General features: G+C 34.0%; 1 protein-coding gene across 1 annotated transcript; it reads right to left on the bottom strand.

Annotated features, from left to right (window-relative positions):
• Nucleotides 1-12,657: 12,657 nt before the first annotated feature.
• LOC115955736 (probable transcription factor At2g01370) lies at nucleotides 12,658-15,565 on the bottom strand. Its single transcript, XM_031074045.1, has 2 exons — nucleotides 15,525-15,565; nucleotides 12,658-13,519 (listed from the first exon to the last, which is right to left on the bottom strand). The coding sequence occupies exons 1-2, from the start codon at nucleotides 15,563-15,565 to the stop codon at nucleotides 12,658-12,660; spliced, it is 903 nt and encodes a 300-aa protein (XP_030929905.1).
• Between the last annotated feature and the right edge of the window lie 569 nt (nucleotides 15,566-16,134).

Here is a 16,134-nt window from a genome sequence, read left to right as displayed (position 1 = left end):
TTCTTAGATGGTTGCCGAAATACAAGATATATAACCATAATAGACTTAAAACGTTCATGGAAACTCCCATAAGGAAAAGACTTCTAAGCCAAGGAAGAGAGGTCAACCCTTTACTACTATAAAAACCCAAGACTCTCATAAACAGCGGTACGTTTAATTCACCCCGGCTCTGGCACTCTATAGTTGTGAGAAGTTCTAACTTGACATTCGGAGGGTATTTGGCTGACACCACACCGGTGCTCTTTGTGAGGTCTTTTCTTTTCATTTTGCAGGTATTGTTTCGAGCAAGTGAGGTCGTGTGACTTACTGTTGATTTTTCAGCATCATCAGCTTATATAACCCTATAACTCACACTATTCATACAAGTCCTTCTTCAGCTTCTCTAGCCATCTCCCTCCTCTATTTGCTCTGGTTTTTCTGCACAAAATTTAAACTTCAATTTTTGGTTTTAAGGAAAGGCAAATAAGGTTGTTCTTGGTTCTTCTTGCTTGGGTGTGCATCCAACTTGAAGAAATTTTTATAGTCTAATCTTGGGGAGTTCTTTGGCCAAGAGTGTCACTCGCACCGAGTTCTACTCTGGGTGGCATGAATCAACCTTTAAGAACAATGCATTTTGCTGATTCTATAGTTTGTGAGATCTTTCTAACTTTGTCTATTTATTTTTGTCATTGTTAATTTTTTAAGGTTTATAATTTTGAATCAAAACTTGCTTATTTAGCCATATTTTCCAACAAGGGGGAACGTAGAGAAGAAAGAAGTTTGAGCAATTAAAATCAAGCAAGCTGAATTGAAAATTACAATTTCAAACACAACCTCATTATGAAATTCTACTAGCATTCAAATATCACTTAGTTTAAATAGAAGTAATAAAACTAACCCCAAAAAGTATCATTGTGGAAAATTCTTTTTAACGAATAAATTCGAGCAATCAAAATCAAGTAAATCAATCTCAAAATTACAATTCTAGACACAATTACACAAACCCACTATGAAATTCCACTTAAAATGTCTATACACTTTTATCAAACCATTTGATTAACAAAATTGCATACAAAAGTAATGCCAATAAAAAAACACCAATAAAGGAAAACCTAAGAAAAATCGAGAGAGAATGGTCTGATATGGAGGCCAGGTCAGAGATTGAAAATGTCAGTACCCATGGTCATGCCCTTGCAAACTTTCTACGAAACAACTTGGGTCTGTGTTTGAGAGGGGTAAAGGGTAGAGGTTCTATGCTTGACGGTGGACTGAAAGGGAAAAACAAATGAAGAAAATTTCACTGTCGCAGTTCCGCTATGTGACAGCGGCAGGCTAGTGGAGACAATCCTATGTCCTATCTCACTTCATAAAGTTTCTTCTCGCAAAGGAAAAAGGGGCCGAGGAAAAATTGAAGTGAAGTTGAGAATATATAAAGAGACAATTAAAGAACTTACCCACTGAAATTGTGTGTTTAAAAAAAAAAAAAAAATTAGGGAGTAAAATTTTGGTGAATGTGTGTGGGGGTGAGGCTAAAAATATAAAATATTTGATTTGGGTTATTTGTTGGTTTTTTTTCAAAAAATAAAAAAGGTTTATTTGTTGATTTGTCATGATTTAAAAAAAAGTGTTTTTCTTTTTTTAATTTCTGTAACTACTGTTTAAGAGTAAAACGTTTCGCATAAACCACTAAACGAAAAGCACAATTTTTTGGTTGTTTTAAAATGTAAACGTGGCATTAATTTGTGTAACCACATGGTGCAATGAGGAGAGGTCAACAAAAAGTCAAACATTTTGGCTATTAGTTATTACTACTCGCTAACTTATGCGATGCACGGGATTGTCTTAAATCAAATGTTAACATGTTCAGGTTTAAACATTTTTGTAATTTCAATTATTGAGAGCTAAATAGTCCCCAATATAAGATTATCCCCAAATCATCAAATTATTGTAGCAATATTACTATTTAAATGAAAAAAAAAAAATCGCTCAGCTAAATCAAAAACTTTCATCCAACCAAATCAAGGCATTCCTCCATTTTCATACGCGGCCAAGTCTACCTTAGGCTTGAACTCAAAATGATTTCATTTCTTTAAGTGTTGCATAGAATTAAATTTGTTTGTCTCAATATTATTTATTGAACATCAAGGAAAAATAGTAATCCTAGTGCAGTGCTAACTACCTTAATATTTGCTAACAACTACTGGCTAACTATTACAGTAGTATTGTATCCCTAAATGCAGAAGCACTTAATTGATACAACCTTAATGCAGCAGTAGATCTTAAAAAATGTAGTCGAGTATGACAAACTTCTTACCAAGTATTTTTCCTTCTTGGCCTCCTGCTTGACATTTTGTTCAGCCTCCTCTTCCACAAGCTTCTCCCCAATGAGTTGTTTGTGTGCCAACAACACCAAAACCAACAAAGCAAGCAAACATTTTTATACAAATCCCAGATATCAAAACCTTAAAAAAAATACAAATGCAACATCTATAAAAATTCCATGAGAAAAATATCGACACCTTTTTTTGGATCTTAAATAATAAAACTTTAAAATATGACCCTAGGCATCTGTCCATTCACTTACAGCAAAAGAAGCAAAAGTTACAAAGAACAATATGTCAAGCACAAATTATTCTCATATCGAGTCATCGACACAAACCTTAAGCTAAGAAATCACTCTGTACATCCCCATCTTTTGCAAGCCCATACACAACCTCCTTCACTCTTCATAGCATAAGGAACCATATCATCGAACTACATAAACTAATAAGGATGATAGTTTGATATCCACCATAACAATGTGCAACTTAAGGCTGCTCTACTTTATCCACCACTTCTGCACCTTCTAAAACCCTAAAAATACTCAACTTATTAAAATGAAGTAGTTGTTTAATGAAATATTTTTTAAATTAAATCATTAAAATAATAAAAAATGATTGAAAAAGATAATGACTTTGTGATTAAAAAATTTAAACATTTTAAAAACTCAAACTTTTGCACTCGCCAGGGGCCATCAAATCATTATGTTTTGACCTAGCGTCTAATGCCTTCACTGAGCTCTGTCTTTGTGAAAAGCTCAAATCATGAGTCCAAGGTTGAGGTCGATTTGATAATAGCCTAAATAAACTGCTTTGTGAACCTAAAAACACCAAACAAAGAAACAAGCTGAATCATTATCAAAACAATTAAACAACCAAAAAGAGGCAACAATTTCATTCAAATTAATAAACAACCTTTTGAAATTATAGTACATGAAGAGGAATAGTTCTAAATCAAAACCTTAATTAAATCAAAAATCTAACCCAATCACCTAAATCAAAACCAACCGATCAAAATACCAAAAACTAAATCCTATTAAACCCCCAAATTTAAAATAAAATTTTAAGTTTAAGCCTCTATATGTTTTGATGAAGATCCAATCTTTCAAAGATGGAAAACTCATAGCTTGTGTAAAATTATCTTATGGGTAACATCTAATATAACAAAATAGTAACTAACTGACATTGACACCCAAAAATCTACTATATGTTTAGAATCTTATTCAAAAGTTTTGAATTAAAAGAACACAATTTAAAAATATTAGTAAACTAAAGTGCCAAATTGGACCTAAAAACCACAACGTCACTCTCACTCCCACTAACAAATAAAGATATAAGGTAAGGGGAAAATCCTAAAATTAAAGTAAAAAAATCGCTAACCTTTCTTTAAAGCCCATGTAGAATTTGATCTTCTATGATGTTTCCCAAGATTCTACAAAAAAGAATAGAGAGGAAAAAGGAGGCTTGGTCATGTTGCTATAATCTTTGATTTTAATGCCTCTAAATCATGTTACTTGCTGATCTTTAGCAATGTATCATTCTTATCGTCAAAATTAATGCCTCTAAATCATGTTACTTGCTAGTGTCACAATTCACATTCTGTACATAAATATAGTAAAAACAATGAATGTCATAGTAAAAATAAAACTGAGTTAAAACATAGTAAAAAAAAATTTTAAGAATAAAATTTTCAAACTCAAAACTAACAATGATATCTTTACAATGCAACATTAAAAGTAGCTATGGCTCTTATGAATGTCATTTTTTCACAAATGATTTGCCTCGATGTCACATAGCATTAATCTGTACCCTTTATTCCTATTTCTTATGAGTAATTTGTCTCCATTTGATACATTTTATTTCGTAATGCTGAAATTTTCTTCCACTTATAGTTCTTACCACTTTAAATATTTGTATTACTTGGCTAAAGCTTCATTTTGGTAAACAAAATGTGTCAAATATCATAGATCATTCCATGTTTTCAAATTGTTCCTATTTCTTTGGCCACTCCAAGATCTATAACAACGATTTATTTATTTTTTTTGTAAATAAAAAAGAAAAAGCCCACAAACAGGCTTTGCAAATTGCAATGCCTCAACTATTACATCACCTTTTCCTTGTTCTTCCTTATTCATTGTCAAACATTTTTTCCCCCAATATCAATATTCATATACCAAAAATAAATAAATAATCACATTGAAGTTTATATGACATCCCAAAGCATTAATAGTGAAACTATAACAATTCCTAAACTTAACACATATGAAACAAAATAAAGAATCAAACAAAACACATCAAAAAATCTATTTGAATTTTTTCATAAACGACCCTAGAAAACCCAATCTTTACTACCAATCTTCAATCAACAATGATTCCCACAATCAAGATTTGAATAAGAAACACATACCCACTTTAGACAGCCATTGGTTTCTACTTAGATATCTTTGTTGAGGGATTTTTGGGAATATGAGAAATCAATCAAAAAAAAAGAAGCCTACCTGACAGAGAATGAAGCAATTGAATCGTAAGGTAACAGAGACAACTTGTAGTCGAGTGGTGAGACTGTCATCTCATCTTCCTCCTTCTTCTTCTACTCCTTCTCTAAAGGATCTTCAAGAAAGTTTTCTGAATTGGCTTGGGTGTAACCTTCGTCGGTTTAGGTTTTTATCATCACTTGTAGCGCTCGTTTCTCATTCTTATTACTTTCTCTTTTTGATGAACATTCTTATTACTTTCTCTATCTACACCATATGGATGTTTGCTTATCAATGGCAGTTTTTTTTGTTTAATATATATCTTTTCTTATGTGAAACTGTGAGTATTAGTATTTTTTTTAGAAACATGTGAAAACGTGAAAGGTTATAATGATATGTTATAAACCCTACTTGGAACGTTGCTATTTTGTAACTACTACCAAAAAGATAGAATATTGTCTCTCTAACTTACTATATAGGTTACAGAATACAATGGAATTGAAAAGTTAAAATATTACTGAAACATTGCTTTTTATTCCACCGAATGAAAAGGCACAATGTTTCAGTATTTTTAAAAGTAAACGTGGCACAAATTTATGTAACCATGTGGCGCAATGAGACGCGGTCAACAAAAAATCAAATGTTTCGGCTATTAAGAACGATTAGAGCAGCAATTAAGATGAAATTGAAACGATGGAGTGAAAGGAATTGTTTTTCACTGGTCTGTGTTTAGTTCCGTCGATCTCTTTCTCTTCCTTAGTCTCCGCACAGCAAGCAAGTCTTCTGGTTGATCAAACTTTAAAGTTTAAAGGAATTGTAATATTGTCTTCTACCCAGATCTAAGAAAGAAGAAGGAAAAAAAAAAAAAAAAAACTTTACCGGTGGTACTTCCAATAATTTGATGGTAACGGTGTTGATGACACTTAGATTTCTCTTCCTCAATCTCAATTCCTGTGTGTGTTGATGGCACTTAGATTTCTCTCCCTCAATCTCAATTTCAATTCCTGTGTGTTTTTATGGCACTTAGATTTCTCTCCTTCAATCTCAATTCCTGTGCGCCTTATGGACTATATCTATGTCTCTCTCTATCTTTGTCTCTCTATTTCTCTGTATCTGTCTCTCTCTATCTCCATATCTCAATTCCTCTTATGGACCTTTCACTCGTATTTAATTTTAACAATTCAATTTTTTTTTTTTTTTTAACTGGGAAACTATTAAAATAGTGTTTTGTCATTATGGAAACAACATAATTTATCGCTTTTAAATTGCAAGCGTGGTAAAATTTTAGATGGGCATTTTTCCTACATGGCAGCACCTCCTTAATGGCAGGAAAAAGCTTCTGTTATTATATATAGTATATGATATATACATATATATGAGATAGATTCAAGTTACACTTAGTGTAACTCCATAAAAGTTACATATTTTTTAAACTATTAATTTCCATTAGATCTAATGGTTAAAAACACACTAGTGCCATGTCAAATTTAATATCATTAACTCATTAAATTTTCTTCTAAAAATTAACAAAAGTCATTAAAGTCGTTCACCTTCCACGTTGTCTTCTTCTTCTACCTCTCTCTCTCATTTGCGACATGAACTCCTCCAATGAACCAAATAAATCAACAAGGGAATCGATACATTGTACTTTTATGGTGGTACTAGCAGCAGATCTGAAAACATGCAACATTTAAAAGATCCTTTTAAAAGACTTATTAGAAGTACCAACTATCCAAATCCCAGATTTAACATCCTCTAACATGCAACAACCACTAGATTGCAACATCTTCTCTACAGTATATTCATAGGGGATTTTGGGTGGAGGGCATAACTTTTCTATTAGGAATACTAAAGAGTCAACAAATAGTACGAGCCCATCACAAAAAAATAAAGTTAATAAATCAGTTAGTCTGCTAATGTAGTGAAGGTTGTTTATTACTCATATCTATTTGCTTCAGGAGAATTGTCAAATAACAAATTAATGGGCTCAAATTAATGTTTGCCAAGCATTCATACAAACTTGAAAGAAGAGCAAGTGCCGCAAAATGGTTTAGAAATCGGAAAGGTTTCTCGTTCCAAGTGGAGGAGAAGAAATGAAAAACAGCAAGCAATAGCTCATGTTGAAATTCGAAAGGTCTCCCCTTACTTCTGGAGGTCAACGGGACAGGTGGTAAGAAATGATGGTGATGGTACAAAAAAAATGAAACCACCAAGACGTTGTGCAAGAACTCATGCTACTTCTGTGAGGGTCTCACCCTACTTCCAAAAGATATCCAAAGAAGAAGAAAATGAAGATGGCCGTTTGTTGGAAGGTAGCAATGGATATAAAAAACCTGTTGCAATTAGGACTGTTCTTTCTTCTTCTGAGAAGCTAGACGATGCATACCGAAGAAAAAGTCCAGATAACACGTGGAAGCCTCCGCGCACCACACCTGGCCTACTCCAAGAGCGTCATGCCAATGATCCTTGGAGGGTATTGGTGATATGTATGCTCCTAAATCGGACATCTGGTTTTCAGGTATTTCTACTAATCAAGTGTTTGTTTAATATGAGCCTTTGGGTCCTCTTAGATATATCAGTGTGTTATTCCCTGAAGCAATAGTTGACTAGTTTTAAGTTTCCCATAGTTTGTAGGAAACATCATAACTTCGTTATAGGAAATTTACAGTGTATGATCAAATTACTTTCTCTTTTATTGGGGACAACAAAACTGGATTAGGGCACGAATGGTAATATGGTTGACTAGGTTATCCAACAAGCTTAACTTATAATTTTCTTGGCTCTTTCCTGCATGAACAAAAGGCTAAGTAGTGGTACACTCATGGTCGCTCCAAGGGCTTATAAACCAAGAGTGGGGCGCATCTCCAACCGATGTGGGATAAAGGTGTCAAGCCAAAATGGCTACAAGGCAAAGCTCCTGGCCAGAGGTGAAAATGCTGGACTTCCATACTCGGGGCCGAGAAACAAGACCTTGCAGGCTTGGATCTCTAAAGAGGACAATAAGCTTGCGGGGTAAAATACCCCACAATAATAATATTAGATTTAAGGCCAAAAATAATAATAATAATATGAAAGTAAGAAAATTAAAATGCTGATGTGACATTGAAAAAGCCAAATCATTTATTTTAATAATATTTTAATGCCATGTCAGTGCAACGTCAACACCATGTCAGCAATTAGGGCACTCAGTCTACCACGTAATAGGGTTCTGTTACTTGGATGACGGTAGGGATTAAAATAGAAACGATTTTTAAAAAATAGGGACGACAATAGGAACAAAATCAATTTTTAAGGACCAAAATGCGAATTGGCCCAAAATATAGGGACTAAAAGTGCATTTACGCTATTAATATAATATATATGATTATATTTTTTTCCACTTTAAACAAATTAACAAAATCTTAATCCAAACACACTAAAAACTATTTAAAAAAATAAGATTAAAAGAAATCTTGGTCTGTTTTTCTTATTTTGTAGGTTTTTTTTTTTTTTTTTTTTTTTTTTTGGGTAATTTGAGATGTTACTAGAAGCTACACCTTAGAGAATGCTTCATCAACATATGAAATTATTGTTTCTGTGGTTATTTCAGTTTTGGTAGTTAAAAACCCAATTTCAATTATTCGGATGGTAGGCTACAGGCTCACGATTGTTGGAGTTGTGTCGGGGACTTTTTTGCGACAAGGACCAAAAATGCAAAATTAGCTCAAATCTCCCATTGGGTTCTTTAGAAAAATTTATTTGTGGAAAATCAAGTCCAAAATTTCAAATGTATAATGAACAAAAGGCTAATAGTACTTTAACAAGAGAGACATGAAAATGCCATAACTGAAGCACAAGAAAATACAAAAATAGTACACGAGTCTGAAACTTCAACTTACAGTCAGCGAGAAGAGAAAATTGAGCAAGGTTGTGAAGAAGAGAGAGAAGGTTCCCCTATATCCATATTTCCAGCTCTAAGTTTTAGAATTGTGAGAATGTTGGTTGAATGAGCTTTTACTTTAAAGTTTCAGCTATGTGGGTAAAACGTGGTTGGTTGGTTTTTGAGTTGAAGGGAGAGTTTTATATTGAGTTTGGGGTGCTGCTAATGACTGGCTTTTGGTCAATAGAAAAAGCTTTGGGCCCAAGGTGTTAACCAAGTAGTAATTTTTAGGTTTACTTTTGTTGTCTACAAACACATCTAACTTCCTTATTTCATAGACAAAGGCTTCTGTTTACTTAAAGTAACCATTTCAAAAGAATCAAATGGACAACAGTAAAACAAGAAAGGAAAATAAAAATGCAGCTTATTAAAATCAGCTTCTCACAAATTAAAAAGCGGGATAAGGACAACTGCAAGATTTCCTCATTTGATTTCTAGCAGCAAATTCTGATAACAATCCTAAGGGTATCACCCAAAATAATGTATTGTAAGGCTCAGGAATATGCCTTTAATTTGCAGCCTGCTTCAAGCAACTACTACTGCAAATTAAAACCTTTTGCATGTGAACCAAAACTAGAATGAACTAGTTTTAGCATATAGACAGACGCAAGGCTACTTAGAGGCAAAATTATAAACATTGGACTGAGGTAAAAATGTCAAGGACCCCTACCTTTGAGAATGGAAATGAAAACGACACAGTCAAGCTCAGGTTGGGCGAGATCAGAAGAGGTGGTGGCAAAGTTAGAAGCTCTGATGAGCCTTATAAGTTATGACATCAACCAAGGGCACTACCAGGGATATTTTCAAACATCTTCATCAGTAATGGTTTGTCAACCAATCTTTTTTCAACTTGCATAAGTATAGCAGACCAGAGTAGATTATTCACAACACATGGACTTCAAGACAAGGCCCTTCCCACATACAACCAAAAAAATGAAAGTGTTATAAGAAATAAGAGCACCACTAAATACAATTAAAACAAATTCATATTTGTTATTTAAAGCATACAAAAAATTTAAAAGACCATTAAACATAATGAAAATAACTTAGTTTAAAGTTAATTGACACTTAAAACGTAATCATACCAATCAAATCCAAGAAGAACTTGTAATCCCTCAACCATGATAAATGAAGACTAAATCAAACCAAAAATAAAGGGAAAAATACTATAATTTAAAATATTGATAGTAAAGGTATATTTTTGCTTTCGGTTTCTACACTAGTGTGGATTTCACATTGTTCTCCTAGTTGTCATTCAAATGCCTAATTCCAAAGTAATTTGGACTGCTATGGCAAAGCTTTAGCTGCTTTGCCTGGCCAGGAATTCTTGTATGAATGCTGCTCAAAATTTTTCTCAACAGGAATAACTTTTCTCACTATCTTGAATTCAGATTAGGTGATTTGGTCTTGTCAGCAAAGTTTGAAACTCTACAAATTTATCTGTCCATAACAAATGACATCCGCAAAAACAATAACAAAGTCAGCGGCAAGGTTCATTTTGTGACTCCGTTGTCCAATTCCTGGAATTTCTATGATCAAAATAAAACCCTACTTAGGCAGTTTGTCATCTCTAACAGTCCACAATAAGTCCAACTGGAGCCTTTAAAAAACACATAGACAAAACAACATAACCCACAATAAGCTCCTCCTATTTTCATGGGGAAAATGCATTATATTTAAAGGAAATGAATTGCCAGCAAAGCCAAACACAACTAGTTTGCTTGAGCTGTCCTTATGTGTTCTGAAAACAAACCATATAAAAGCAAAAACCCCAGAATTTTGTCACTTGTCCAGTTTCTATGAAAAATATAGGATAAGAAAACAAATTTTATTGTTTCTAAGGGAACCCAGTAACTAAGTCTGGAACTACTATTTCATCCCATATTAGTCAAGCATTGCACCCTTTCTACATTAACTTTCCTCAAGTTTCCTTGTAGCCAAACAGAGAAATAGTCACATAAAAGAACAAGTGCACAAAAAAAAGGACAAAGTTTCTGGGAAAAGAAAAGGAAAATCCACATGAGAAATGAAGTAGATAGCTTAAAAAAAAAAAAGAAGAAGAAGAAGAAGAAGAAGAAGTATTACTGTTAAATATTTTCAATTGATAGTAGATAATCCATCAACAACAAATATTATAAGGAAAGAAATCAATAATACTCAACGAGAGCTTACTTGCCACACACACACACCAGGAGTTCTTAACATAATTTCATTTCTAAAATCAAACTGTTTAAATGAAACAAAAAATAATGATCTGAAAGTTTCATATAACAACAAAAAGCCCTCCACTAAAAAGTGCCTAATTTTACTATTACAGGCCTGCTATGGCGAACTCTGTACAAAATCAAAAAACCAAAAAGAGAAATTTTCACAGCTTTCTAATCAACCAAACTGAACAAAATCAACAAAATTCATCATAGCCTCAAAGATCCTCAACATTACAACTGAAAAAAAATCATTGAATCAATTTTCAGATTTCAAAAGGGTTGATGCAGTGAAGGGAAAAAATAATCAAATGCCTTTTTTTTATAGGCCCTAAAAGAAGGCGACCTCTCTAGGAAAAAGGGCCCAAATTTTCTTCTTTCCATTTGATTTTAAGTGGAATGCATCTATGGAAAATTGTAGTGAACACTATAAATAGAGCAAAAAAAGTGCCGAGTTTACCCTCCAACATAACTGAACTAATATGAAGAGTGCACAATCAATTGCACAAACACAGCAATTAGGCAACACTTCATAACACTTGGTCACAAGGACCAAGCAACATAAATTACAATTATTTGCAGTTCAACCAATTACTCACAAGGACCAAGTAGATAATTGCTGTTTTTTTTCTTTTTTTTCCTTTTTAAATAAAATTAAATCACAAGATTATGGAAATAGATAACTATAAAACCAAATATTTGGAACACAATACAGGAGGTAACATCAAGAGGGTAATCCATGTAAAGAAAGAATTCTTTTAAGCTATGAACAGAACTTGCCTTTGGGGTAGCAACTTGAAGCTCAAGTGTACTTCCATTTAAGGGTATTTTGAGCCATAAGAATTTTTTGGCAGCTCTCTTTTTAGTTGGCCAGGCTATAGAAGTTACTTGAAATCTTTACTGTAATTAGCCCCAACTGATAACATCATGCAAGAGCGTCAAAGGGCCAACAAATTGATAAAGCAGGCCAACATAACACACAGCTCTACCTTCAAACATCAGCAATGGTTGGTCAACCAATTGTTTTTCAACTTGCAAGAGTATAGCAGGCCAAAGTAGATTATTCATGAGGATCTTCAAGGCAAGGACCTTCCCATATAATAATAATACAACAAACATGTCATAATTAGCATAGCACATGATACTTTGGTATGTGAAAGTATTAAAAAGTCAAATTCTATAATTAAAAACTTTTAATAAAATGATGATTTACAACATAAAACTGTTAAACCAAATATATCCAGAAAAATCCCAACACAAAAACGTTTATTTTTTTTTGGTTGGCTAGGCTATAAAAGTTATTTGATAATTTTACTGCAATGAGCACCAACTGATAACATTATGCAAGAGCCTCAAATGGATAAAGCAGGACACCATAACAAACAGCTAGATACCACAACAATCAGCTCTGCCTCTTCATTTCAGTCCCTAGTCCTAGATAAATCAGAATTTATTTTGTCTCTTTGATCCAAATTGATTTGTCCATTGTCTACTATGCAAGTAACACTTTGTAATGGCAAAAGCAAAATATAGTTCCATATAAACACATGTAGGAGTTAGCACATATGACTACCACTGATTGCAATGCAAGAGTAGCACTAAATAACAAAAGTTTAAATTAGTCCAGAACTAAATAACAATCGTATCAAGTGCAATTGCTAATATATTTGATCAAATACAGTTCAAAAAAGCAACAAAACATCAAAGTTGAAGATCAAAAGATCACAAAACATTAACATTCCCTCCATAGTGCCATGAACTAATTAAAAAGAACCCGAGGGCAATTCATCCAATGCCAATTCGTAGAGCTCTCGTTCGAATGCAGCCTGCCTGCGGGTTGTCTCCAATTCAGAAAATTTAAACTCATTCCACTTTTCCTTCAAAGACGTTTTTTTCTTAGTGTCTTTAAAGCTACTCAAACTCAGTCCACGCTTTTTCACAAATGCCTCCATACCATGACCCTCAAAATCAAACTTCAACTTCTTATTAACCACGCATTTGGTTTCACGCGAATCCTTTCGCAATCCCCATATACTTTTAGATAGTTTATACAAATTTTTCTCGTGGAGGTTGGAAAAAGAAAAAGTTTTCCCTTTCTTTTCAAGATTATCCTTAAACTTTTTCTTCAGTTTTCTCACTTTATCGGCCACCTGAAGTCTCGTAACTTTGCAGTGAAAAGTTTTCTTGAATGAGTTATAAAAACTACTCATGTCTGCAGTTGCAGCAACTGGATCAGCACGCTTGTTCTCAGCGTATTTATACAAGGATTGGAGAAGGTTAAGCGTGTCGTTTTCCCTCCACACCATTGTCGTTTTCTTCTTCTTATTCTTGCCATTGTCTTCGGAGTCAGAGTCCTCTATAGCTTCCTTTTTGATTGAGCGCTTAGGTGAAGAGTCAAGTTCTTCAGGATGGTATTCAGTTTCAGCAGAAGATGGAGATGACATAGCCAGGAACTCATTGAGCGCATCATCGTAACAATACTCATTGGATTTTGCTTCAGCTTTTGCCTCTTCTAATTCTTCTGGTTTAAAGGAGGATTCAGAGGAATTAGGTGACTCTTCATCTTCGTGATAGCTACTATCATTTGAACTGTCATGGTCAGGATCTTGATGATGGGTATCATCGCTGGACAACAAAAATCAAATAAACAGAACAATATACAAGCAAGGTTTCACTAAGACATGCACAAAAATATCAACTTTACATAGAAATTGATTTCTGGTTTTTAAGAATGGGTCAGAGTTTGACTTAAAAAAAAAATAATAATAAAATAAAATAAAAAAACATTACAAACCCATAAATCTGAGATCCCCACCATATGGCTGGCTGCCATTCTTGTTCTTCTCTTCTCCATTTCATCATCTTCTTCTTCTTCTTCTTTCTCTCTTCTCCCATTCTTCTTCTCCCTCTTTCTTCTTTTTACTCTTTTAATTTTTTAGTTTCTACTGTCTTCTTTTACAGTCTAGTATATATATATATATATATATATATATTTTTAATACTAAGTACTTTAGTTTTGAGAGGGCAGAGTGTAGTCCTCTTTTAAGTTTCAATTAAGCCAAACGTTATTCAGCTTTGGAAATGACAAAGAAAAATTAAAAATAAATAAAAAGCCCAAGTGTCAGACCTAGGTAATGTCTAGATACAATGGTATATAATATTATTAATATATATATATTAATGATTATTTATAATTTTATACTAAAAAATTGTATTATTATTAAAAAAATGTTATATTTATAATACTTTTTAAAATATTTTTACACTAAATTATAAGTTGAAAATAGTTATTGATTTTAATTTGAACTTATTACGATTTTTTTTTTTTTCAGCTTACCTATATCAATCTGTAATAACCTATCATTTAGAGTTTGTTGTGAAAATATTGTGGACATATCATTTATTAATTTTATTTAAAATCTATATATTAATTAAAATATTAATAACTTTTTTCCATGCAATTAGTGTTTCAACTCTCACATTTATTGTATTTTTTTACAATTATCCAAAATGTGAATTTTATTTGTAGAAAAATTATAATAAATGTTTTTTTAATCCCACTTTATTTAATTTTTTTAGAAAAATTAAATTAAATTCATTATTTTATATAATAGTAACACTTCTTTAATCGATACTTTTATGTTATATATATATATATATGTGTGTGTGTGTGTGTGTGTGTGTATGTGTGTTTAGGAATTCCTAAACATTTTAAAACGGTACGCTGAAACAGGTCGATACTAAAATATTTCGTTTCAATAAACAAACCAAAACAAGGTTGTAAGGACTCAATTCGTGACAACCCCAAGATAATATTGGGCTTGTACGTAAAGAGGGCCCAAACAATATCATTTGTAGAGCGTGGGTTTGAAAGGTTAGGCCTTGATCACCGGACGGCGGTTAGTCGTCTTGTTCGTACAGAATTAGGCCGTGTTCGCTCGAGGAGTCTTTCTCATTGAGGCGGTCTGGGAGGCTCTGGTTCTTGGCCTTTTTTTCCCAGCCTCTCTTTGGCGCATCGACCTTCACATTATATAGCCCTTCTTGGTTGATCTTAGCCCTTCACTTGTTGATTAGGCAGGTACCTACTTCAGTACCCATCCCATCAGCTGCCTCCCCTTACTTTTTGTTAGTTGCGATGATCGAAATCACCTTGCTCAGGCGTCTTTTCTTATTAATATGGTTAGGACGTTGGCGGGTGCATTTAATGCGGAGGGGACGTATTTACCTTGAACCAGTTTCACACCGTACCCCCACATGGGTCCCATTCTACTCGCATCTCCTGCAGGGGCTTTTTGGGGGCAGCCTTCAACGAAATGTTGCTCTTCCCTTTTAAGTCTTGGAGTGCCGAGGACAGGGTCATCCTCGGCTGTGCCCCTGGCATTTCGGCCTTTCCCTATTCGTCCTCGGCAAATACCCTCCTCGGCACGGGCCCTGGGCCCTAATAGAGCGTGGGCCGGATCATAAGTTCCCTGACCCCACAGAGGTCCAAAATGAAATTAATAACATTGGTTTAAAATAAAAAGACGATTTTCTTTACTTTAAATCAATATATCTTCCTGTTCTTGTCATTTGAGCCTACTTTATTTGTTTTACAACTCATTTTAGCCTAATTTTCTAATCCACTCTTTACAAATTCATTGTTTTGGACTTGTTGCGCTTGAATCCATCCATTTGTTAGGCCAGGAACCCAAATCCGATCCTTACAATTGGCGCCGTCTGTGGGGAATTCTGGTGTTATAGTGAGCCTGACGTCCAACTATGGTAGGTTTAGGTCCACACTAGGCAGAATCTATGGGGTCCCAAGGTGAAGATCATTTTGTCAATCTTGAGCGAAGAAGGGACCGGAAGGGGAGTGTACATACTACCCATACTAGTAAGAGCCATTCTCGGGGTGGTAGCCACCTCTCTCATGGGAAAAATACCAAAGCCATGCAACAAGAAATTGATCATTTAAATAGGAAATTGCGCCACGAATGGAGAAGGCGAACTCCTTCCATTTCTGATTTCTCTTCTGGCGATGAAGAGGATGGTAGTTATAGGCAAAGATCAAGGACCCCTCCCATTGAGTCTTTCTCGTATGATGAGGACTACCACCATGAGCACAGAAACAGAAACTCATCTTCCAAAGGCCTAGGGAATGATGTGATGAACAAAGTAGTCAAACAAATTTCCAGATCACCTTTCACATGCAGGATTGAGGAAAGGAGACTTCCTTGGCAATTCACTCAGCCCACATTCAC

Source organism: Quercus lobata, chromosome 1, assembly GCF_001633185.2.
Source record: "Quercus lobata isolate SW786 chromosome 1, ValleyOak3.0 Primary Assembly, whole genome shotgun sequence".
NCBI classification, from domain to species: Eukaryota; Viridiplantae; Streptophyta; class Magnoliopsida; order Fagales; family Fagaceae; genus Quercus; species Quercus lobata.
Note: the sequence above shows the minus strand (reverse complement) of the source record. Positions and strands in the feature narration are given on the sequence as shown.

Excerpts from the sequence above, each read along its gene's own strand:
- LOC115955736 (XM_031074045.1), bottom strand. The coding sequence starts at position 15,565 with ATGGATGGATTCAAGCGCAACAAGTCCAAAACAATGAATTT. Across the intron at positions 13,520-15,524 it reads AAGTCCAAAACAATGAATTT|CGATGATACCCATCATCAAG; the intron begins GTAAAGAGTGGA and ends TTTGTTGTCCAG.